At 36.6% G+C, this 27,166-nt stretch overlaps 1 protein-coding gene across 1 annotated transcript in view; it reads right to left on the reverse strand.

Moving 5' to 3' along the window:
- Window positions 1-924: 924 nt before the first annotated feature.
- LOC139136782 (probable serine/threonine-protein kinase pats1) overlaps window positions 925-27,166 on the reverse strand; it is a 33,695-nt gene continuing 7,453 nt past the window's right edge. Inside the window, exons 2-7 of the mRNA XM_070704617.1 lie at window positions 23,498-23,772; window positions 9,953-10,058; window positions 9,541-9,686; window positions 6,556-7,816; window positions 4,806-4,859; window positions 925-3,635 (exon numbers count right to left, since the gene is read on the reverse strand). Of these exons, the coding sequence (XP_070560718.1) occupies window positions 3,370-3,635; window positions 4,806-4,859; window positions 6,556-7,816; window positions 9,541-9,686; window positions 9,953-10,058; window positions 23,498-23,772 (2,108 nt within the window). The 3' untranslated portion in view covers window positions 925-3,369. The remainder of the gene's footprint in view (window positions 3,636-4,805; window positions 4,860-6,555; window positions 7,817-9,540; window positions 9,687-9,952; window positions 10,059-23,497; window positions 23,773-27,166) is intronic.

Here is a 27,166-nt window from a genome sequence, read left to right on the forward strand (position 1 = left end):
TTTTTTCAAATGTGTATGATCAAGAAAACACCAAATAACCAAACTTAGGGTAAAAAGTCTTTTAAATACACAAATACACAATCTTGTTTTCCTTACAAATATACATTTGTAATTATCGCTACCGAACAGGATAGTAGAACTGATTGATGTTAGGTAAAAGACAACATTTGAATATTTCTATGATAGTCACAGTCAACACTAAAGTGACATGTTTCCCGAATTACTAAACCAAAACACTTTAAAACGAAGATATATTTAGTAATCAGTAATATACCAGACCGCTAATACAATCCGTACATTAAAACATTTACAAAAAACGGAAATATACTTTGGATTCAGTGATATGTGATATTGCTAATAATTCGACATTCATCATAGGTATACGATTGAAGCCACGAAGAAACTGATATCCTCTACCATATTGGATAAAGTAATCAGTGACTGTTTGTAATGGACGTACTTGCCAGTCGTCTGATAAACTATTCTAATAAAAGGTGAGTAGCTATAAGTTATTTGATAGTTAATCGATATGTCGGGTACAGCGATGTCCCAACTTCCGGTATTTTTACTTTACAAGGAAAGGAGATAAGAGAAGTTATCTTAAATCAACTATTAACATCACTACATCTAAAACAAGGATTTATTACACACTATACATTCATTTTGACTATTCATAACAATATGATGCGAATGTGACATATAAATTGCAGGTTAACTAGACTATGATTGTTCATAAAATGCTAAAATAATAAAAAAACCATCTCCAGAATTACGCACAGTCAACATTAAAGTAATATGAAATAGTTATTATAAAGGAAAATGGAGTACATTAAAGTTTAGTTTCCTCTAACCGCTACACTAAAACATCAAAAACAAAGATATGCTTGACAATCGGTAATTTATGATACCGTTTACGTGTCCCCTACATTAAAACATTACAAAATAACTAATGAAATACCTGATTATCAGGGATACATCATATTCTTAATAGTTTCGTTCTTTTCGAGGCATTCGATTGAAACCACAGAGCAAGTATATTGAACTGTACTAAAACTGATGCAGCATGTGGTTTATTAGTAGGATATACATATGGTTAAACACAGCAGACACAGGAAGAAACTTTTCCAGATTATATATATTACATATTTGCTCTACTGGAATTACTCCTGTATTATTATATTTCTGTTTACATTTTCATAGGAAAAAATCTCACAGACAACAAGGTAATCTGAATTCCTCTTTTGGTAAAACAAGTAAAATGTATCGGACAACAGATCTGTTCTGTTAAAGAAAGTCTTTGTCTTGGGCCAAACCTCTGCAGGAAGATATGCCAGTGAACAGGATACTACTCAAAATGGGAAAAATTGTGATGTATACGATGCTATAAAGGCTAATTGTCCACAACGGTCCAACTGAAGTACCAAGTACAGTCATATCATGACATATGAATAGAATATCAAGATTTACATTCTAGTACCTATCATGGAACTAATGCTGTTTTTCTTCTCTCACGTTATATCATATTCTACCACATTTGATAAAATTAATCAGGTACTGACCCGTCATTAACATACTTGCCAGTCATCAATAATCTTTCTGATATACTGATGAACTATTCTTATTAATGGGGATTGACTGGAAGTTATTCGATATGCTGGATACAGCCATGTCCCATCTTTCGGTATTTTTACTTCACAAGAAACGAAAGATGAGAACATGTGTCATTAATCAATAGTCAATATCAAAATATCTCTCACTAGAACATGTTACACACTACATAGTCAGTTAAACTTTTGATAGCCATATAAAGAGGATGTTACACATACATTCCAAGTTACCCTTTGGCTTATATTGTTATTAAAATGTGTTATTAAAGTGTTATAATAATAAAAAGCCAACCCCAGAACTACTAACAGTCAACACTAAAGTAATATGAAAATAGTAAACATAAAAGAAAGTAGAGTACATCAAACGCATAGTTTCACTAATAGATACATCATAACGTTAAAAACAAAGATACAGTTGGCAAGCAGTGATATATCAGACCGCTTAGGCCTATATGACCCATAAATAAAAACAGTAACACTAACGGGATGGTAATCAGTGATATAATGTTGCTAATAATTGCTGTTTGTTGGTGGCATTCAATTGAAACCAAAGATGATATGTCAGTTTAAAGAATAATATTCAAAACTGGAAATTTTATGATGTATGCGATGCCATAAAGGCTAATAGTGCAAGAAAGGTTCAAGTATTGAACTAAGCACTTTCCCATGAATATAAAATCAAGATGTGCATTCAAATTCCTCTAATGGAACCGATGATGGTATATTTTCCAGGTTACATCATACTCTATCACATTCGATGAAATAATCAGTGACTGTTAACGTTACTGAAATGGTCATCTTCAGTTACAGGTAGCGTAATATACATATTTGCCGATCGTCTATGATTATTCTGGAACACTGATAAAATATAAATGGGGAGTTACTTTATGCAAGCTGTTCTGTACGTTGGGTACAGCCATATCTCAACTTTAGGTATTTTTACTTTACGAGAAAGGAGGGATAAGAAAGCTATCATAAATCTACTCTAAACATCCCATTATCTCTAACAAAGAACTAATCACACAATACAAATTACATGAATTTTTCACAACGATATTATGAGGATATTCCGTACGAATTGCAGGTTAACACTAGACTTAGATTTATATAATATGATAAAATAAAAAGGTCAACTTGAGAACTACTTCCAGTCAACACTGGAAACAGAACAATGGATTTTCCCTTACCTCTACACTAAAACATTAAAATAAAGATATACTTGGCAATCAGTGATATATAATACCGCTGATAGTTTTGTTTTATGGCTTTTGGTTGGCAACACAGATTAAATACTACAGCATATAATAAAACTGATGCTCACGTAATAAAATTAAACTGATACTGTGTAAGAAAAGTACATGCATACTCACGGCACATTTTTTAAACGAGATTACAAATGAAATTAAGGAATCTCTCCTTGGTATGTAAATAACAACACATATTATGTTTATAATTACACTATGAATTTACTGTGCTTGAGTAACTTCTTCATTATAATGTTGCTATTTACTTTTCTCAATGGCATCATACAAATTACAAGGCTGTTTACATTCCCTTTGAATAAAACACAACGATAAAGCAGAGAACTGCGAGCATACTTCAACAGCAAGCCTGTCTTGCAAAAGAAAGACATAATATGGTTTGACATTCTACAAGACGTTTGTGAGATTAGACGTTGTAGTTATTACAAGAAAAGTAGCCATAGAGACATTATTAGGCCATCTGTAGTGAATGTTCCTTACGAACTCTTTCAGAATATATTTTATATTTGTTGTAGATATTCATCGATCATTTGCAACAGTGGGGGTCTCTTCATTCGACGAAATACGTCCTTCAGTAGGTCAAGATTATTTTCCAAAACACGTCCGTGCTTTCGTAGATGGTTAAAGACATCATAAGGGGTCTCGAGCTTCTCAGCATCACGTTCGTTGATTTGTCTATGTAGCAACAGGTTCACCATATGACGTTTGTCACTTTGTGTCAGCTTCTCGTCCAGAGTGCAGAAGAGTTCGTTCAGCTGATCTACACCTATCATGTGATATATGCAAATATGTTTCCGTGTGAATTATTCTTATTCCACATCAAACAATGAAAATCGTTGATGTCGGAACGATTAATTATGAAAGTATTAAAATGCGAAATGAGATAATTCTAAAGTATATAGTAAAAGTGATCCCTCTCACGAAATCTGCCACAACTTTGGCCGATGCGTGGCGTGCTCGCAGACAATTTGCATCTTTAGCTCAAGAAAGGTCGGATGCATATATACTTGTATATGCAACAAAAGCGTCGTTTTTGGCAAATTTCTATTCTTACATGCCCAATGCGCCGAAAAAGCTTGTCTCGTGCTACCTCATTTTCTATGAAATTTCCAAATGTCGTACTGGGCATAAAGCTGCATGCAATACTTGATGTAACTTGACCTGAACTTCTTTTCCTAACTGCAGCGTACATTTAATATATAAATCGATACTTCGTGGCGAGTTTGCGTATAGATATGGTATCGACAAATCAAAATGAAATGAAAACTGCGAGTTGACTGGACATGCAGTCGAGGGATCATGCGGATACAATTGCTGTGATTGTAGATTACTCGCGTAAGGCGTAAAACACGACAAAAAGCAATTGGAACAAATTTTTGTCTGTAAATCGGTTCATTTTCGGCAGATTCCAGGTTTCTTGAGATAAGTAGATAAGGTAACCCTAAAAATATATGACATGAGAGTGCGAACCAGCGCAGTCGCTTTGCTTTACGCATAGACTTTACAAGTGAAATTGTCACCGTGTGAAATGAAGTAACGCGTAAACTTGCCCTGAAAAATCCATTTATTCCCTTCACATGAAAAATATACCAAATTCAAGTAACATGAAAATAATCTTGTGAGTTTAAATGCATATAATAAAAGTGTAATAGACTAACCATGCCAGACATTTAACTCGCGGCAGAAGACAATGAATCCTCTTGATGTCGGACAAGCTGTCACAGTTGACGCAAAGTTACACTCACCTGCTAAAATTATATTCGATGTCGACATAATGGATGTCAAAAGAAGAGGACAATCTTGTCTATCTGACTATTTTACTAAACGTGTGTCTGTCTGTCTGTCTGTCTCGTAGGTAGGTAGGTAGGTAGGTAGGTAGGTAGGTAGGTAGGTAGGTAGGTTTAATGTGCTAGAAAAAGTCCGAGAATAACCCCACCTTCAAAGGCTTGATCAGCTGCCCTTTCGTGACGTTTCATCTTGTGCTGGCCTTCTGAAATCGAGTAGGGTGGATCCGATTAACGCTTAAGCGATTCATTACCTTGCCTTTTTAACCTATTAATTACGAAAGACGCCTTTGATGTGATTTTACAATGTATTTCGTTTCAATTAATATCTGATAAAAGTAGCAAACGCATACAATAAAGAGCTTTAATCTTGTAATTCAGTTTTCTCATGAAAACTATCAATATTGTAAATGTTGGAAATCATCCAAGCTCTTAAATACGTAAATGTTGCAAATGTTGGAAGTCATCAAAGCTCTCAACTACGTAATCTTAACTATAACTTGCTACCACTATAACTTGTTTTGCGATAAAAACATGCAGTTCGATTACTGGACACGATCGGTTATTCTCTTATTTCGGAATCGGATTGTTTGTATGCCAGATAACATAATAAAAAAATACCTTTCCTACGGAATTATTTATTAAAGTATAGAAATATGCACCTTGATCAATTATTTACAGATATAAGCAAGGTTTTTAGATTTAGAGGTGGTAAATTGGGATAGTACTTTGTTCAAACTTTGATTTTTGCAAGGAATTTGGTATTTTGTGAAACATTCAGCGAGCCAAAATAAGAACACATGTGATTTTTAAGAACATAAAACATGAAATTTCGTGATACATTCTTTATCAAGACCAAAATGCTCAATTATTGAACAATCCAGAATAGGCATTATACATTTAAAATAGAAACAGGTAGATCTCAAAATTAAAATGTTGAAGCCATATCTTGTGATTTTGTACAGGAGTGATAATGAAAGCACTGTGTTTTGCACTTGAGCTAGTATAATGATATAATAGCAATATTTTTTTTAAATTTGTAAAATTTATCCCAATGTTTACAACTTGCAACTTCATGATAAGATGGAACTTCTGATGACCAAGACCCCGTTTTACTAGTGAATTGTATGAAGCTTATAACAAACGAAATGATTCCGAAGCTGTATATGAGAAAAATTTTGATTAAGTTACTCAATCACTGCTGGTCTTTGTGTTTTACTTATTCCTCTGGTGACTAACTCAATCTGATATTCTCCTCATTGAAGTGCATGCTTTAGCTAAATGCTTGATGAAATAATTTCTTATGAGATCGGTATCTGCTACAAATTTTTCACTCCTGATTTTAAAACAACCGTTTTGAAAATTTTATATGTGTATGTAATGCACTGCCAAATGTAATTCTGATTAAACATGTTTATGTGAGCGTGAATGCTCACGCAAACGGGTGCAGTGATTCGGTTTATTCTGCGTAATCACACAAATCCATTTGTCGCACATACACGATATCAATAATCAATGCACAGCTAGATTTTGCAGACCAATAGCTGCAGCAGTTTTTTCGTCTTGGATGTGCAAGTTTTCAGGATGGACTTCCCTTTTAGCAAAGTTTTATTATATGAACGCTAGATATTGATCAACTTGGAATCTGCTAATTCGCTTTCGATGCTATCATATCGGGCCGCTATTAATTTCTGTATTAATATAATATTAATCTTGTGCATGTATTGTGAGAATCTCTGACATTTGTGACTAGCAATACTTCGTAAAGGCCACTAGAATCCTTTCCTAAACGCAGTGCTTCAAACCCTTATGATGCTCAAGGAAATAACACCACAATAGTAGTATTTAGTAATTTCGCGTGATGTACTTACAAAGTAATCAGTTTATTGTTTTGACACTCACCTGGCCAATACCACATATTCAATTTCTGATCTTTCAGTGACATTGCACATATCGAGCAGACAACTACCGTTTCGCCCACTGTGACGGGAACACATCTATCATCTGTATCTTCACAACTCGGCAGCAGCTCTCCCTCTTCGTGATTCGGGCCTTCGCACTTGACACAGGCTTTGTATTCCAGAGTAGGGGCATAGACTCCAATGACTATATGTAACTCTTCCTCAATTTCCTGTCTCAAAATGGTCACGTCCTGTGCACGTGGCGGAGATGAATGCTGACCACCGACAGGAAAAACCAGAATCTTCAACTGGATATCAGCTCCTTCCATGCACATGGTTAAATGGAAGTCAGAGTGCTTGAAATACAGCCGAGCCATGTGCTTTCTTATAACCTCTACACAATTCGGCCATCGTCTAATGCATCGAATAAGTAAACGATAGAAAAGGCCTTCAGGCAGGAAATTGCCAATGAAGTGGAAGTGCAGTTGGCACCACACTGAACTGCTTGCTGGGAGAATACAGCTTTTTTCCCCTTCTGCATCATGCCGTATCAGGCTTGGTAGATAATACATACGCCTTTCTTCGGATTTTACAGGCTTCTCACAAATGATGTCATAGATTTCCATTATGTTCAACAAGATCGTTTTGTCTTCCAGGGGTTTGTCACCTTTCAAAAGATAGTCGAGCAAATCTTCGTGTAAAATGCCTTCTTGATGCAACTTGTCTATCAGGCCAGTGACTCTGATACGTGTTGTTGGCTCTTTCTTGAGCTTGAGAGATTGGGTGATCAGTATCTTGAAGAGATTCACCAACCATACAGCATTTAAAATTATGGTGTTTTGCATCTCGGGTATCGACTGGAAATGTATTATTTCTCCGATACCATGGTAAAACGCAAGAGTTTCCATGACTTCTGCTTCTTCCATGGAAATGCCTTTGCCCATTTCCTTTACTTCATCCAGAGATATTTTATCCTTTCGCGTTTCCCTCATCAATACTTCCAAATGTATCCACTTCGCTGGCACCTCACCTTGAAAACATTTTTCCGCCGCCAAATTCTGTAATGTCGTGCGAAGATCTTCAACCGAAGGATCAGCAGTAGTACCATCTTTATTTCTTGACAGGTTATCAATTGCAATCATGTCGACAACGTGGGCATTAACTGATCGAGTAGCATGCTTAGTTAGGTATTCCTTGATCTCACGAAGGCGTTTATTTGCTTCCTCGTTGACGTCAATAGCAGCACCATCGTCAGTCTGCAACTGGAGTATAAGGTATAAGGTAATACTATGAGGTTATATTACGAAAATGCCATTGAGGATGCTCGACAACATTGGCACAGCGTATCGCTGAACGTAAAGAGGACGACGATGCGCGGTAACAATTCGGAGAGCATCCTTTGTGGTTTGTTATGATAACCTTATTCTACATTTCACACTCGTGACTGGGGCATCATATGGACCTAATGATTTCCTTTTTCGTGCAATATCAACAAGTTTTTCTTCCGATTTATAGCTCAAGTGAAGCGTGGAACGTTATCTTGGACTTTGTCTCACTCCTGGATGGTCCAATTGATGTTCATTGATTGCCTGTACACTACACACGTACAGAGCATGAGACGTAGCTTGAAACCGTGAACGGTGAACGCACAGTTACAGGACGGAGGCGCCTGAAAACTGTGAATGTTATGGAACAGGCTTTACGGACGGCTATTTTAGCTCACGCAAAATTGTATGTACTTTCCACAGAAAATTGCTATATCAATGCTGTCATATTAGACTATTTTCATGGTCCCCACAAGATTTTATAATACTGCGATGTTCTTTCTTTTCTTTGACTTTGTACAACTTCAGTAATACACAGTTTCTTACAATTTTCATTATTGTACATACTGTGAAGCATCTGGTGAAATAAAGCATTCATTCATTCATTCATTCATATTGCCATATTAAGATTTTTAAGTGAACCACAATAACTCATAAGACGTGCTCTCCACATTATTCTCCACTTCATAATGTGACCATTGATATCAAAGGGATTGTGACTGTTGAAAAAAGATATCTGGTTTATATATACATGTGAAAGTAAAAGAAGCGTGAATACAAGTAGATATGCAGTATGCAGACATTCGTTAAGGGATTAGACACGGATGAGGCATAGAGCAGCGACTTAGTGTAACCAGCAGACGCTGTGATGTTGTGACATGATATGAAGATTATGCAATTTTGAAAGTAGGTTGATGTATAATGGACTTTATACATCGTCGTGCTAAGCTTGACTGAGTCTTGTTTTGTTTTCTGTTTTACTTTCCGATAACTATCCGTATAGACTCTCTTGTCGCCCAGATTTTAAAGCAGTTAAACTGAATTTTAGCGTTTGACTTGTGAGTCAATGTCGGTTTTCTCCAGCAGATTTACAATATATCGGAGGATCTTCTAAGCTAATATGTTTATTTTATTGGCATTTCCAGATGGTTTCAAGGATATGTCATTCCTATAAGGAGAAATAACTAAACTAATGAAACGCTGGGCCATGTGTTTCCCTTTACTTTTTACAAGTTCCAAACGTTTCTACGAAACCCTAAGTTTGATGGAAACTTTGAACGAATGTAACAATAACATGAAAAATTATGTCAAAAGCTTAAGTACTTTTGATGTGTCTGATTCAGTGAAAACGAAATGTGCTCAACTTTGTATGTAGTTTTGGTTTATTTGCCTAGATGTATATTTTGAAAGATGCGTTAGCTGCCGACGCAAATCACCCCTTGATATCATCTGTATAAACATTGAATTATTTAAGGAAAATGTTTATAAAAATGCAATATCTCAGAATAATAACGAAAGTTCTTCGATGAGCAAACCACCAATGGATTGAAATGATAGCATACTTTGTCAAACGAATTTATGGTTGATAAAATATACACAACTACTTTTCAAAAATCTAAAACTAAACATTAAGATTACCCGTGTGTAATTTGTAATCCTACCTGTCGTAAGCGGTCTTTCTTTGTTCCCAAAATAATGACGGGTGGTGCAACTGCTGTCTTATAACTTCCGTCCGTTCGCTTCAAATTAACATTAGATCCTTTGCTTGCATGTGTGTGTATGGAATTCATCCAGAAAGTAAGAAATCCTACAAAAGATGGGTAAATTAGATTAGGTGAAACGGGAAAGGGAACATGAAGCATCATGAACTGTTTTATTTGATATAGACAGCTTGTTTGTAATTGATATTTGATCGACTGACACAGAATAGTGGCCATACGACTGACACATGTCAACCTCAAAGAAAAAATAAGACACTTTATAGATATCGACTATCAGGATACTATATGTGCCATTTCGAAGGACCCTTATCAAGACCAGGACGTTTTAATGGCACTAAGTTTCATTACTCACGTTTTACTGTCCATTTGTCACCACTATCATCGACATGTATAATGTCATCCAGAGACTTAGTGAGATCAGTTACAAGGACGTAGATTACCTGACTTGCAAGGAACACCTTGGGGGGGAGAGAGAGAGAGAGAGAGAGAGAGAGAGAGAGAGAGAGAGAGAGAGAGAGAGAGAGAGAGAGAGAGAGAGAGAGAGAGAGAGAGAGAGAGAGAGAGAGAGAGAGAGAGAGAGAGAGAGAGAGAGAGAGAGAGAGAGAGAGAGAGAGAGAGAGAGACAGACAGACAGACAGACAGACAGAGACAGAGAGACAGGGACACAGAGACAGAGAGACAGACAGAGAGACAGACAGAGAGACAGAGAGACAGAAAGATACACGATTTCAATTTTATTTATACGCATTGTGGGGTTGGTAGGTATTCAAACCACTTTTTTATTTGCTGTATTAGTTCTTTTGCGATGCACAGCATAAGATTCAGATATAAATGCAAATTTGAGGCTTATTAATCCTTTACCTTTGCCTTAATCCTTTCCCGCAAAACGATTACCAAACTGTTTTGTTGTTATAATGTTTAAACGTTAACAACTTTCTCTAAGCCAAAGACTTATTGGGACTCTTTTGAAGCTTACTGAATCAATAAAGTTTTCACAAGCTTAATTTTTGTTTGAAAATAGGGAATTTTGTTTTCCCTCTTGCGATAAAAAAGGGGATAGCGGTCATTTTTAATTCAAATATCCTCGGTAAGGTGTCTCTCAATTACCAAATGAGCACGATAACGCTCGATTCTTATTTTTGATTATAAAAGAGTAGTGTTGAAAGTTTGTTTGAAGAAAGTTTGAGCAAAGAATGTCATTGGATAGACGCAAACTACCTTAACAGCGGTTAAGTACCATCGGCAATAGTTGTTTATTTTTGCAACACGTAAAATCAATAAGAAACTGGTGAATTTTGGGATGAGATTGCATTTTGATTGCGTACAGAATTTTTCGTTCTTGAGGTTAAGGTTTGTAGTGGGCATACTTTAATCTAAGCTGCGGATGACTGCGTACAGTGTGCGATTTTGAAGTTGCGCACTTTGCTTTTTATATCATTCAGAATGTGTCAGCTGCAAATCGGGAAAGACGTGAAACGTTGGATTCTTAAGGACTCATCCTAAATTTGAATTGAATTCATTTTATTTATTAGCTCCGTTGTCAACGTATCAAATACGCTGATTTTCCGTCTGCGTCCAACGTCCATCCATCGACCGTCAACAATTGCCTTCTTCTCTGAAACGGCAAGTCTCATTGCTTTGAAATTTTACATGCAGATCACGTGGAGTAATCACTTAAGTTTGTTCAAATCGTGGTGAAATTTGCATATTTATATTTTGGAGCATTTTTTACTGTTTTTGGTAAAAAAATCTTCTTTGAAACCACTTTTCCGATGGCTTTGCAATTTGATATGCAGTTTACATAGGGTGACTTCAGTCAGATTTGTTCAAATTGTGGTAAATTTGCATATTTATATTTTCAAGGCAATTTTTGTCTTTTTTGGTCAAAAATCTTTTAAAATCTTCTTCTTCAGAATAACAGGTCAGAGAGCTTTGATTTTTGGTACGTAGGCCCCCAGGGATGACATATTTCAGATTTCTTCAAATTGTGCAGCAATTTTGTCATTTTTGTTCAAAAAATTTGTTTAATCCATATTTGATATACAGGTTTATAGGTATAAGAAAAATTTTATGTATTCAAATTATTATGAAATCTACAATTTTGTAATTTAAAGGCAATTTTTACCATTTTTTGTCAAAAATTTGTTTCTCAAAAAGTACAGGTCTGATAGCTTTGAAATGTGGTATAAAGGCTCCTACAGATGAATATATGTGATATATTGAAATTATGACGAAATCTTCAATTTTGAATTTTGGGGCTATTTTTGCCATTTTTGGTCAAAAATGTCTTTCTCAAAGAGTACTGGTCTGACAGCTTTGAACTTGAGTGTACAGGTTACTACAGATTAACTTCATGTGGTATATTGAAATTATAAAGGAATGTGCATTTTTTTATTTGTAAGGTAATTTTGCCATTTTTAGCCAAACAAATTGTTTCTCAAAAACAACTTGTCTGATAGCTTTGAAATTTAGTATACAGGCTCCTACGTGGGCTGCAGGGGCCCACCGTGCACCCCCAATCCCTAGTACATGGGTATATTTTTGTTCTTTAGGACCTGCTGAACAAGAAAAAAGATGTTAACATTCGATATTTTGGGATGCACTACCAATATGGGCTGGATTTTTATTTGCATGTAACGCGAAAAATGGCGAAAATATATGCAATGTATTCTATAGTTGTCATGAAATAGGACCAAAATTTACACCATACCCCGAAGGTTTATGTCGCAAATTACTGTCAAAACCAATCTCAAATTCTACCAATTATTTACTTAGACATTACAAAAGGCAAGGTTTTGTATGAAATCTGTTTCATTTGCTACAAGGACATGTCGAAAAAATGAAACAGACTTTTAACCAAAATAATATTAGGACTGAGTAGCCGTTACTGGCATGTTTTGAAGGGTACCGTGTAGTCACAGTATTGCCGACTCGCACATGTTTTGTTAAATGTGTTGTCTTGTTAGTCATCTGTTGAGCTTACTTTTTACTATAGCCTAGCTTATGGGCTGTCATTGCAAAAGCAATCTATTGTGCCTTAAAATGACATATTTTAATATGCAATATATTATATACTTTTCATGAAATAGGACCAAATTTCACCCCATACCCGAAAGTTTTATGTCACAATTTACTGTCAAAACTAGAATTTAATTTAGATAAATTCTAAAGAAAAGGCAAACTTTGTATGAAACCTACTACATTTGTTAAAGAGACAATTCCAAACTATGAAAGATTTATTATGAAAGAATTATTGTAATTTAATTGCTTTTAGCATCATGTTTTGAAGGATTGCAGGATATATATTGCTGAAACCCGTTAAATTTTATTTAACAAGTTTCCATGAAAGTTATCTGCCAACCTGTATATAATACTTGACCATAGACCCTCGAGAAAAACGGGTTAGGCAACTGCGATTGAGAACAAAGGGTCTATGGGATTAGCAGCGTGCGATATCACTTGGAATAATTAAGAGGTGTTAATGGGTCGGGGACGGAATAAAGCTGGACCCGATCGACTGCACAACGTCCGGTTCATAGACACGTGCATATGGGTATACGGTAATAATGTTTTCGGATTACAAGTTATTTCGGATTTCCCGCAAGTCCATTTTTCGACAGAAAAGTGTTACAACTATTTTGAGAAGAATTCGTCAAAATGTTGTTTAAGTACCTTTTACATATTGGTAGCAAAATTCGATGCAACTAGAAGTCTGCAGGGAGTCAGTATGTTGCTGTAAAGTGACAAAGTTTCGAATAGAAATCCGAAACACATACCGCTGCAGTTCCAGACTTGACAGCAGTTGACATCACAGAGTTGTTTACATTCCGAAATCGTCCGTGTATCTCCGAATTTTCTCTCGTTTTTGCAGTTTTTCAATCGTCGGAATTTTCTGTGCGAGGAGTGCGCCATGATTCGGTAAAGTGTGTATGTTAAATACAGAAATGTTGTTGTTTGAAAACTGTGAACGGCCAAATTTGCGAGGACAGCGTTCAGCTTTGTGTAAATGCATGTCTACCTTACCGCTTCTGACTCCAACAACCGTTGTAGAGTCCTGATTTATCGCAAAGTTTCTCCTGACAGCGAAAGTCAGTGTTACAAATGTATTTTCTAGTACTTTGCGGATGTAGACACTTGTAGCTTATCCGAACTTTGGTGGTTCTTTTTGCTACAACAGTACCAAAATGTTAGAGGTCGTGTATTTGAGCTCCGATTGAGTAGTCATTTTTTCTGTACCCTGAATTTCATCAAATGTTGCGTGACAGATGAAGTAAAGGTCAGATTTTTGTTTCGCATGACTGGGGAAGTGTAAACCTGTCTAACTTGTAAATGTTTGTTGTTATCGGAGATTTTTATGGTAGGGAATGTAAACTTGTATTGTCGATACCTAGCAAGAGTTTTCTGTAGCGTCTATGGCTAAATGTACACTGTTTTTATCGTCTGGTGTTTTCCCGTTGGCTTCGGCTGGAATCCAAAATGTGATCTTCATCGTTACAAGAACATTCACCATGACTAGTATCAAAAAACCCTCAAAATTCTCTGTGTCATTACTCGGAACGTGCCATGCAAGAGCAAAGTGCACATATTCAGAACGTCAGTTTGATCGTTAATGAGATTCAGTGTTAAGTACGAAGTCTTGTTTTCGAGGACCGATTGGTAAATAAACTTTAATATATTCCAAGATAGATCACACAAAGAAACAACAGCAGTTGCCTTCCCCGTTTTTCTCGAGGGTCTATGACTTGACCAAGATTGTAGGGTGTTATTAAAAAGCTTCTATCACTCTTTATTTTAGCATATCATAAAGTGCATTATCATCTAAACTTGTAATGAAATATCTGTTCGAAAACTTACTATAGATGAAGTTTGCGCATTCGGGAAATGGGGTAGGGTTTGGTCCTATTTCATGAACACTATAGAAAATATTGCATATTACAATAAAACAAAAGAAATAATATTTCCAATGATAGCCCATAAGCTAGGTTATAGTAAACAGTAAGGTCAGCAGATGACTGACAAGACGATACACATACAAGTTAGCAATATCGTGACTTTACGATACCCTTTAAAACATGACAGCAACAACTATTAAATCCAAATATTTTGTCTGTTTAAAGTAGTTTTCATATTTGTTATATGTCCATGTAGCAAATTAAATAAATTTTATACAAAGCATTGCTTTTGTAATATGTCTTCGTAAAAGTTTGGTAGACTTTGAGATTAGCTGTGATACTAATTGGCAATACAAACCTAGGGGTGAGGGGTAAGTTTTGGTCTTATTTAATGAACACTAAAGAAGACATTGTATTTTACACAGTATTATACCAAAGAAGAATAAATTGCCTTTCTAATGATAACCCAGTAGCCAGGTTATATTGAAAAATAAGCTCAGTAGACGACTTACAAGAAGACAGAATTAACAAAAAGTATGCGAGTTGGCAATAAAGAGATCTTGTGGTACTCTTAAAAGTATGACTGTTACAGCAACAGCATTCCAATATTTTTTCTGTTTAATGTTCAATTCAAGTTTCTAACATGTTCCTGTAGCATATAAAATAAATTTAATTCAAATCAATGCCCTTTGTATGTAATAAAATAATTGGCAGAATTTGAGATTAGTTTTGACGGTAATTTGCGACATAAAACTGTGGGGTGTGGGGTAAGTTTTGGCTCTATTTCATGAAGAATGCAGAAGATATTGCATTTTGCAGTATATCACTTGAAAGAAAAATAAATTTCCTTTCTAATGGTTCCCAATAAGCCAGGTCATAATAAAAAAATAAGCTCAGCAGACGACTTACAAGAAGACAGCTTTAACAAAAACGTATGCGAGTCGGCAATACTATGATTTTGCGATACCCTTCAAAATACGACTATTTCAGCTACAGCATCCCACAAAAAATTTTCGTTTAAAAGTTCATTTCAAGGTTCTAACATGTTCTTGTAGCAATTAAAACGAATTTAATACAATTCATTGCCCTTCGTATTATGTCCTGGCAATTAGTTGGCAGAATTTGAGATTAGGATTCACAGTAATTTGCGACTTAAACATTGGGTATGGGGTAAGTTTTGGTTTTGTTTCATGAAAGTTATACAAGATATTGCATATTACAATATAGCATTTTGAAAAACAATAAATTGACTTTCTAGCGATACCCTACAAGTCAGGTCATGTTAAAGAGTAAGCTCAGCAGATGACTTACAAGGAGACAAATTTGACAAAAATGCATGTGGGCCGCAAAATCGTTATTTTCAGGTACACTTCAAAACATGACCGTTACAGCTATTGATTCCCTATAATGTTTTTGTTAAAATTCCATTTCGTATTCTAGGGATCCTAAGGCTTCTGTAAAAGACAGCTTTGTTACCCTGTGGGGGAGGTGCATTTAGACGCCCCCTCGGGCCCATGGCCTAATTGTTTGTTAGTAATGCTTGCTGTATCAGCAAGACAAGGAGGCATAGAAAATTTTCCAAATACATCTTATCAAAATTATTTTACAGAAAAATATTTTCGAAATATATTTATAAAAATAGACAATCATTAACAGTTTATATGAAGAAGACATTTGGACCACATGGTTAAATTCTTATTTTTATAGCTGTTGATTAGTTCATTGAATATGAATAATTGCTAAATCACGATGAACAAGTATAGCAAAAGTGTCAAGTTTAGTGACTAGATACAATACTGCATGGTAAATACCCAATTTTGACATTTACCTTCTTCTTGAGCACATTGGAATAAGAAATAACAATCAGGGAAAGAATGTTGTACCCCTACCCCGAGCTTTTATGCACCCCATACCGATACACGCAATTCAAAATTGACTCCAGAGATGTAGTGTATTGTTAACTATCTAATGTTAACACTTATTTTCTTGTTTCTTATGTATATATAAATCATGTTTACACAAAAAGCTGTCAAAATTTTGCTTCATAAAAAGTAAATAACAATTGTTACATGGTATTTTGGGTAAAAATTTTCAAAATTTCATTTTAAAGCCGTACTATTCTATGTACACAAATTTATTTTGCTAAAGTTGGTGTTTCTCATAAAGAGCAGTATCTGAGCTTTCGAACTGTAAACTTTGTGTTATTTCATGCTAGTTTACTTAAAGTCCATATATTACCTGATTTGTTTAATTTGAACCTTATACTATTGTTTAGTAAAAAAGCCATAATACTCAAATAATTAAAAATTATTTTTGGTATCATTTCTAAAATATATATTTCATACATAAAACACTCGAAATACTGGTCCTCAGAAAAAATCTGAATTCATATTGGCCGCAAAATGGTCACGTGACATGACGTCATGCGAGGCCATCAGTGCAGTGGGTCGCACTAGCGCTTGCCACATTCGCAAAATGCGACAGAAAGTGCCGGGTGGCGAATAAAATGTCTTCTTGGTTCGCCACGCTCATGAAAATGTGGCGAACTGGCCTCAAACTAAAAGACCCCGGTCAAATTCACGGTTGACGATGCGATACTATACTATCAGGTGATTAAATCAATGTAACAATACTCTCGCTCTCAGCGCCACGTAAGTTTACGATACCATACAACGGTTGCGTACTATGCGTTCTGTCCAGCTTAGGTACGCATTGCCGAACTCGGCGAGCCATAAAACTTTTTGTTTACCCTTTGAACCCAGTTTAGTACCATATAAGGACTAAAGTAATGATATCATCCATCCTAACAGCAGAGAGATCCAGTAATTTATGCGAACTTTCCGAGAAGGGGTCAGTGGTTTACGTGAATATTAATTCAGGTCGGCTGCCCCGCTGCCATGCCGTGCACTCAACGAGAGCCGAGAGACTTTATGATAGCTTTTCTACAACTCAGACACAGAAGACGATTATATCATGTACAGCTTTTGCTCTCTGAGTGATAGAAACGGTAGCTTTTACCTCTGTTTTGATAATATTCTATGGAAAAAGCGAGCGATTTGCTAGCCATGTTGATTACGATTGAACTTAGTGTTGGATGGCAGCATGGCATTGCATTGCGTGATGCTGAATGCTCCGGTCCCCGTGGTTGAGGTTTTCTTTCAATGTGCATGATGAAGAAATTTGTAAGATTTTAGTTATACTGAAGTGTATTCTGTTGATTTTCAAGTGACTTGCAATCGATTAGGTCATACAAACTGTTGATATCGTGCCTTATCCAGCCTGTAGCGAGAGAGCCGTGACCTACTTTGTTTACAAATTTATGTGTTTTTACTGTTGACATCGTGACATATTTCCTACTTCGCGTCGCGTCTGACGTGTGTCTCTTGCATCTCCACAAGATGACTGGAAACCGTATTTTTGTGAGTTTGAAGCCAATTGAAAAAACTATTTTTTAACTTCAATAAACCGGGCATGAAACTTTTATCTCAATACTTTGTGGTTTCTTTCTATCTGAAGACTGCTTTTGGTATGCTTGTCAATACGTGATCCAACTTTGAAAACAGATTGGCTAACACAGTATGACTGCGAGACACGATTAAATCAAGGCTGTATCGATGTCGCGAAATGCGTACGACGGTGCACAGTGTCTGGTAGGTATCAATGAGTCGGAGAGCCCGCGTACCTGGTCCGGCTAGGCTCAACATACTGTGAAGATTGGCGGAGATACACGAATTAACCTGACTCCATTACAAAATCCTGCGATACAAAAAAATATGGTCAAGAGAAAAAAACTTTCACAGATCGTTTTGTTGGTCTTTCAACAAGGAATGAAGGTTCAAGGAACTAACGCAGCGCGAATATCAGTAGTTATTTCCGGAACGCGGGAAGGTCGTTTGCTGTGCCAGTACCGTCTGATAACTTTGGAGAAGCAGATCAAAACTCCAGCAACGATGATTATATTCAGGTACATCACGGACAAAACGGCCCCGGGCCACTACAGCTGCAGAGAAGGTGATGATGACTAATTGTACCGGTAAACTTCCGACACAAATAGCGTGTATGTTCTGTGCATACAGCAGTGTAGGTTTATTTTACGTCCATGACACAGTGGACAACAACAAGGGAAATAAATAATCGTGGTTTCATCTCGTTGTTTATTACATAAATGTCAAAAATGATTTTTAAGCGTTTTTAAAACAATGTGCATACGCAAGACATTTTAGTGCGTTGCTGAGTTCAACGTGGCGCGTATATCGTACCGGGTGCTCTCTTCTGAGTCAGACTCGTATTGGCATCTGATGACAGACAGAGTTATGAATTCGAGTTTCACACAGCCGCTTTCAGAATATTTCGTTTGGGCATATTTATCATAAAATCGAAGGCCTAAATGATTCTTATTACTACCTATCTGTGTTTCCCGCTCGTGAAGGCTCGGGTGAACATGGGTCTGAAGGTATTTCGTCGCTTGGCCCATTGATCCGCAGGTTGGGGAGATACTCGCACCTCGCTGACTCAAAACCTATACGGCCGTGGCTCTGAATTTCCTGAACAATAGTCATGTACCGTAGAGCCCAAGACTCCCCATTATCATCTAAATCATACACTCCGAGTCCAAAAACTATCTCTTCATTCGCGCTCGCCGAGTTTAAATTTGACGCCATTGTTGCTTGTGTTTGTACAGCAGGAGGCATAGATTGATTTGCACAACGATTGCCTCACGTGACGTCACAGGTAAGGGCGTGGTTCAAACAGAATTTTTTTCTCAAGCCGTGAATTTATAGCAAGATTGCATTTATTTATTAACAGAAATGAATAAAATGACACCAGCATTTGACACATGACTCCAATAAGAGTTTATTGTAAAAAAATAAAAGAATATTTTTTCAGAGGTAATATATGGACTTTAATGTAGGGGAGGATATAGTATCCCCTTCTCCTACTAATTTTTCGCCACATGCAAATCAAACACCAGCCCTTATAGGTAGTGCATCCTAAAATATCCAATGTTAATATTTTCTTTTCTTGTTCAGCAGGTCCTAAAGAACAAAAAATACCCATATAGTAGGGATGTGGGGTGCACGGTGGGCCCTCCAGCCCACGGACTATGAATGCGATATAGTGAAATTATGATGAAATCTGCAATTTTGTATATTTTGGGCAATTTTGCCATTTTTAGTCAAAATATGTGTTTCTGTCCGAGTACATCGTGCAGCGGAGGTATTGTCCGACATGCTAGTGTCGAGGACAATTCAGAAGCGTACGATGTACGAGGACATAAATCTCGGTACTTCGGGAATAACCTTATTATTATACACCTTTTTAATCCAACTTTACAAGAAAAAAGTCGAAATTAAGGCGTGTTTTTGATGCTCGTCGCGCACTGCTCTGAGTGGCCGCAAACAGAATGGGAATGCGTTGAGCGCGTCTGTAACGGTGCACGTGGTTTGAAGTAAAAAGTCACATAGTGTCCATAACACCTAAAGTTATTGCACTCTGTGTCAAAATTATTGGACTCCGCGTCTTCTGATACCAAAACTTACTGTTCGACGAAACTCCATAGGTTACAGATGCAGGTGTGTAATAAAAATCTCCATTTTAGTTTTGGTATATCTATAAATACTGCTTATATTTAAGTGTTTTATATTTATCCTAACTTCAACTGTTGATTTAAATTGCACAGCGTATACTTTTGAATGCAAAAACAAAAATACCGTCAAGGACAGTGTGCTCACATTCGGTTTGAATTGGTCCATTCGAGAATATTTAAACCAGGAAAAACAAGAATGACAAAGCAAATAAAGTCTCCATCTTAGGTATTGGAGGTCATCTTTAGGAACATGCATATCAACTTCTATAGCAATGGAACAAGCAGATCCTAAATACATGAGCAAATGTCAACAACAAAAAACAAGACAGAGAAGGTTTGATAAAAAGAAAAGGTGGGAGTGGGTTAAAAAATGTACAAGGGATCTGGTAAAAAGTAATGCTACCTCATCAATCTTCTAGACCCTGTCCCTTCTGAATATCAAATGATCCATTCCTTGGTATTTACAACCTTGTGGTTGTAAATACAATGTGAGTGTTATCATTCTAATGTAAACAGCACTTAAGTTAGTTAGAGATGGTGAAATGCCTTCCACTGCGGGCGGTGATTACAACATCTGGAAAAATTCTGGATCCAAATTTATCATCAGTTCTTGAATGTCTTACATAGAAAAGTTGCAAAAATTGGTCTGCAATGAAAAATATCACCGCAGCTTTGTTTTCTGAATCAAATTTTCTTACAAATTGATACCAAATATGACAACATTATGTTCACAGCCTTCAAAACTGTCTCACAACATATCCTGGGGTGATGTAGGTCATTTAAGGTCATAAACTGAGAAAATTACCTAAAATATACAAATTTAGGGGTTTCCCAACACTTTGAGCAGAAAATTTAACTTATAACATCCCTCAGGACTTTATACCAAATTACAAAGCTATCAAACAAGTTATTTCAAAAACAAGTTTTCTTGACCAAAAATGACAATATTGTCTTAAAAATACAAATTTGTATATTTCAGGACAATTTCCACATATCTAACTATTGTCATCTCTGTACGTCTGTGTACCAAATATAAAAGCTGTCTGTCCAGGAGTTTTTAAAAGAAAATACTGTTTAAGAATTTTTGACCAAAAATGACAATATTGCTCCAAAAAAGTAATTTTCCCAATTTTGTCATAATTTCAACAAATTAGAAGAGTAACACCCTAGCAAAGATCCAACTCAAATTTGAGAGCAATTGAGCTGGTGGTTTCAGAGAAGAAGAATTTTTATTAAAAATGAGAAAAAATCACCAAAAAATTCAGTAAAAAAATACAAAATTAAGGATATCTTCACAATATTCATGAAACTGTATAAGGTTCACCTAAGGTACTTGCACACAAATTTTCAAAGCAATCAAAACAGTGGTTCTCGAGATATTAATTCTTAACCATTTTCACATTTTGTAAGCTCATTTGCATAATTTTGGCAATGCAGACTTCATTCGAAGAAAATCCCATCTATAGCCCAGGATGCATCCACACACCAAATACAAAGCTGAAACGTGCAGCGGTTTGCATGTTTTTGATGTTGACGGACATACTGTACGTACATACATACATACATACATACATACATACATACACACATACATACAGACGCCATCGACTTCAGCTTGTACAATAAACTCACATTGGTATAACCAAATGTGAGCTAAAAATGGATGAACAGAGTTTATCAGAGATTTGGCAAATTTCTAGCTTTTGGTAATGGTTACTCTTGAAAATGCAACATATTTTCTTTACAAAAGTCTATCCTCGAGCTTGAAATACGAATAACAAGTGGTAACTTGGTACGGTGTTGTAAGAATATCAGTCAGCATGGAATTAATTCTAAGATTGGAATCATTGTATAAATTCGTAACTCAATGAGGTAAAGTAAGTGATAGTGCCATTTACTGAGTAAATGAAAGTGTACATGTCATTTACTACCTGTTATTAGTACTTTAGTTTTGCTTCATAAAAGTAAACTAATAACTTACGGGTCTTGTTACATACGTAGTTGTTTTAGATGCCAAATGTGTTTATGAAGTGAATAAAATGCTAAAATTGCTACATCTTCATATGACATCTATTTAAACGTAAGAGATAATATGACAGAACCCCATGGCCTGTGAGTGCAAGCACGCTGTACTAGGGGTATTTGCACTAGTGCTGCGGTGTATTTGGCGGCAGTCCTTTCACGAGCAAAGCCACGGCCATGGGGTTCTGTTATTATTACATATCTTCTATCTTTTATTTGCATCATTTATCGAGAGAATCGACGATTAGTCGTGCGTACTACTTGTCTTTGAAAGCTTCAGGGCGACCCTGCTGAGTTATATAACATTGACATCACTGTAATGAGGCATCGAATCAGCTTTCACTTTTCATTAATCAACACCGCCACACCCTCTATTTTGATTCGGTAAACTATTGTTTACTTGTTTATCAAGGATGACGTAAGAGGAACGTCAGAGGGCTGGAATTCTGCTTGCGATCGCCCCAACGTACGTAGCAACATGCCACCGATAGCCAAACGAATTGAACTTTGAACATGGAACACTTTTGATTTTTTTTGACATTTTGAGCTTGAAATTCTTCTGAATAATCGATACAAATAACAGTTCGAAGATTTTTACAAGAATTTTAAGAATAAGATACGGCAAACGTAACTTGTCGAACGATCAAATTTCAGTGTTCACCGTGGCACACAAGCTCTCACTGTTAACAATAGCGTGTAGGACACACAAGCACAGAATAACTGCATGCGGAAGTGTTCACCGTGGCACACATACAAGCACAGAGTAAAAACTGCACGCAAAAAATGACTTTCTTAACATTGAAAACGGGAAATGTCCGGAGACAAAACTACTGGCAAAACGTCTCTGAAAATGTTAACCGTTTTATTTGCACCGCTGCGCCAACAGTTACGTGTGGTTCGCAACATGATAGTCGCCGTTCGCCCGTCGGAGCGGCCACCACGTACCGAACCACACGTAACCGTGGCTGCGCCGACGTCGCCCGTTGTCAATATTTTTGCTTCTCTCATGACAACCTGCTCTTCTGGATCATAAAAATCGACCTCACACTACGATAAGTACATGCAATTTTCTTTGTTATAATTTTTTATCTGTAATGTCATCCATTGTACGATGATCCAACAAGAAATGAAATCTTGTAGACGACATTTTTTGTGTTTACAAACAAAAATAGTTCTGGGTAAATACTCATTAACATAAAGGAATGGCATGATGTTTTTGGTATTGCACTGAAGTGCAAATACCGGTAGTACGCGCGCGCTTCGATGCGAGTAAACCGTGGTACATATGTAATAATATGAATTATTCATTTTAAATCAGGATTCATTTAATAATCATGATATAATTTTGTATGTTGAGATTTTTACACAAAAGAAAGGAAAAAACAATGAAACCAACCTGATGTGTTATGTAATAGATAGTTTGTCCTGAAAAATCCCACAAACTGAAGTAAACATCCGATTCTTGGCTCCTCAAGTCATGTTTACGGCTCTGACTATGCAATCTCATGAACGTGTCAGAAATTCGTTCCCCTTCCAGTTTTACTGCATCCAATATATGTGCGACTTCTGCTTTGGTGGCTTGGTGTTCACGGCGGTCACCTTCCATTCTGTTAAATCCATGTATGAGGACTTCTCCTAGTAATTTTCGTGTCTCCTCAATGGATTTGTCGCCTTTGTAACATAACGGGAAAGCTCCATTAACTTAGGAATACCCTACTTCCCTAGAGGATCAATTTCACAGACCTGCCTTTCCTACAATGGCACTACAATGGCGCCAGCTTGATTAGATAAACATAACAATGGAACATTCACACCTTTGGGGATTAAAAGTCTTCTGTTTGTCACCCGAGTTGGTCTGGCAAGGACTCGGGTTTTAGGTACCGTGCAGGTGAATGCAGTCTTCCCTAATGATCGGCAGTAGACTCTAATTGAAAACAGAAACTTATTTATTTACCGTTTCTTATAACTTTTTGATTTTCCAATGTTTTGGTTGTTTTATTTCTTGTTAACACGTCTTGGCCTGCTAAGAGGTATTTGAAATCTTCGAAGTATTGATGGTTCTAGACATTCAGACTTTGTTAATACTACATAGACTTTATTTCTCAGTAGACAAGCTTGACGGGTGCCATTAATACTCTTCTCAAATTGTCTAAATGTCTGGGGTTAGTCGTTGGTCGTTCTGTCCTCCTACCGTGTCTTTTGTATAGATCTCTCTTCCAGTATTGTTTTCGAATGGGATTTAAACGTTATCGTTAAGGCATGGCTTTGATCACACGATAAAACAATACATCCATCGTTAACTCCGATAGAACTCTTTGTCTTCGACGTATGTACCACAATTAATATGTAAAAGTCATTGTGACACGTAACAAACTCATCTCGAGAATTTCTGTTGAAACCTTCATCAAGTGTTTACTACCTTCAATATTCTTAATACATCTTGTTTTTGTCCAGACTTCGTAAATATCCTCGTAAATCGTAATTCGCCGCCAAAGTGGTGTGTTTATGTAAATCAGCAGATCTTGTTATTTTAATTAATATTTTTCCTGCTGCCAATGACTGCTGGGTACATTGACATTTATGTGAGATAAACTACCTTCCCAACATTGTCTTTTACCATTGTTGATAAATAGAACATCGCGAGACCAGGAAAGCATACTCAGAGAAGGAATATCTCAGAATTAAATTATCGATATTTACATAATATGACAGAACCCCATGGCCGGTGACTGCAAGTGCACCGTCCTTGCGGTATTTGCACGAGTGCTGAGGTGTATTCGGTGGCAGTCCTTTCACGAGCGAAGTGAGTGAAAGGACTGCCGAATACACCGCAGCACTCGTGCAAATACCGCTAGTACGGAACGCGTGCACTCACAGGCCATGGGGTTCTGTTATTATTACATATGTTCTGTCTTTTATTTGCATCATTTATCGAGAGAATCGACGATTAGTCGTGCGTACTACTTGTCTGTCAAAGCTTCAGGGCGACCCTGTGGAGTTTTATCACATTGACATCACTGTAATGAGGCATCGAATCAGCTTTCACTTTTCATTGGCCAACGCCACCACACCCTCTATTTTGATTCGCTAAACTATTGTTTACTTGTTTATCAAGGATGACGTAAGAGGAACGTCGGTGGGCTCCAACTCTGCTTACGATCGCTCACACGTACATATACGTAGCAACACATGCCATAGATAGCCAACGAAGAGAATTTTGAACAAGGAACGCTTTTGATTTTTTTACATGTTGAGCTCGAAGCATCTGATAGGAGAGCAAGGTGACACCGAAAATACAACAACAGAAATTTATGCCAGTTGTTGTTTTTCTGATGTAACGGCCTAATGGGATTTTGGTGTGTTTTCTGTTGATTGTGTTTCTCGTTTTGTGTGCTGTGCTAGTATTTTGAGTTTTCTAAATATACTAGCATAATTCATGACTTTGATTCGTACACTCTTATTAACCAATAGAAGTTATATTGAACTTCTATTGTTACCCCTCGCTCACATGAAATCACCTGGATGTTTTATTCAACCAATAGAAACTTACCTTTTATTGTTGCTCTCGCTCACATGAAATCACCTGGATATTTTATTTCAACCAATGAATAAAGCTAACCTGGCATTACCACTTGGATTGCCAATATTAAAGCACTCCACGCATAATTCGGTTCAGTTCACCTCTGTAGCCGGACAGGCAGCATACAAGGAACTGACAATGTCTCTGTGTTCAATTTTCAAGTTAGTTTCTTTTCTTTGACTACATTAATTGTACCGTACGGTAGTTTGGAGTATTCACTATGTATTTTGTTGCATTGTTACTGCTGTATTTTAGTATATGTAATTGCTGTATTTTGGTGTATATGAATTTCTGTAAATTTTGCACTCATGTAATTTTGTTCAGTTCACCTCTGAAGCCGGACAGGCAGCATAAAAGGAACTGACAATGTCTCTGTGTTCAATTTTCAGTAATAAACGCTATCACTAGTGAAATGCATTTGAGTGTCGGGTTGTGGTTGACAGCCAGGACCATGACAAATGGCGTAGTCGGCAGGATTGGCAAGTCCTAGTCCTTTTCCTGGTGTTTTGGATGGAATGGTGAGCGGAAGATACTGACAAGTGCCACGTCATAACTGGTCAGAAGTGTCTGGGCAGCGGACAACGCCAAACCAGGTGTGTGTCTTTATTCCGTTGGACGTTTTTGAGAACCACCCTGACTGCACACAGACGGGGAGCCAGGTCCGTACGTCGACGGTGAGGAAAATTCTCTGCGCACAGTACCAAGTGTTGAAGCTACAGAACTGTTGTCCCGGCCGGAACCGTTTTGTGAGAAGTGTTCATCATTGTATTCAAGGTATTGTGTGCCCAGAACTTGACAGTATTATTTAATGTGAATTAAATTTTTCCGTCAGTGATAACTTTGACTATGAACTGCCCGGACTGGGTGTGTTTTTTTTGCCAACGAACTATTGTTACACTTTCCGATTATTCGCTGTTACAACCTGACCTATGTAGTGTTCAATAGTGTAAATGTCATGTAATATTTGTTAATTTTTCAATCGGAAATTTTCAGTGTTTTGTGTAAACAAGTTGATTTCACGTTACAATTGTGACTGAAGTGTTCTATGGCAATAGAGACACCTGTTTTGTTAAAAAATTTTGCTCACGACTTTAAAAAAAACCCAAACATGGTTTATAGACATGGTAATTTGGGTTAGTTGCTGGACTATAAAAAAATTAATTAATTAGTTTCAAGTTCAAAACTACTGGAAGATATGTGAACAATGAGTTTTCGATTTTTTTTTGGAAATTTAGTATTTATTAGTTGATTTTGTTGAAATTTTCTATTAAGTCATTGTTGATTCGTTAATATTGCATATTGCCTAGTATTTGTTGAAATTTCCCACTAAGTTAGTATTTATTGATTCATTAAATTTCTCCTAGCATTGAGTTGGGTCTAACACTACGTTAGTGTAGTGTAGATATATTTTAAGTATTCAGTGTTCAAAAAAAATGTTGGTGCTAAGTATTTTTTTTGGTAATTTTTGAGTATTTAATTAATTTC

Source organism: Ptychodera flava, chromosome 7 (assembly GCF_041260155.1).
Source record: "Ptychodera flava strain L36383 chromosome 7, AS_Pfla_20210202, whole genome shotgun sequence".
NCBI classification, from domain to species: Eukaryota; Metazoa; Hemichordata; class Enteropneusta; family Ptychoderidae; genus Ptychodera; species Ptychodera flava.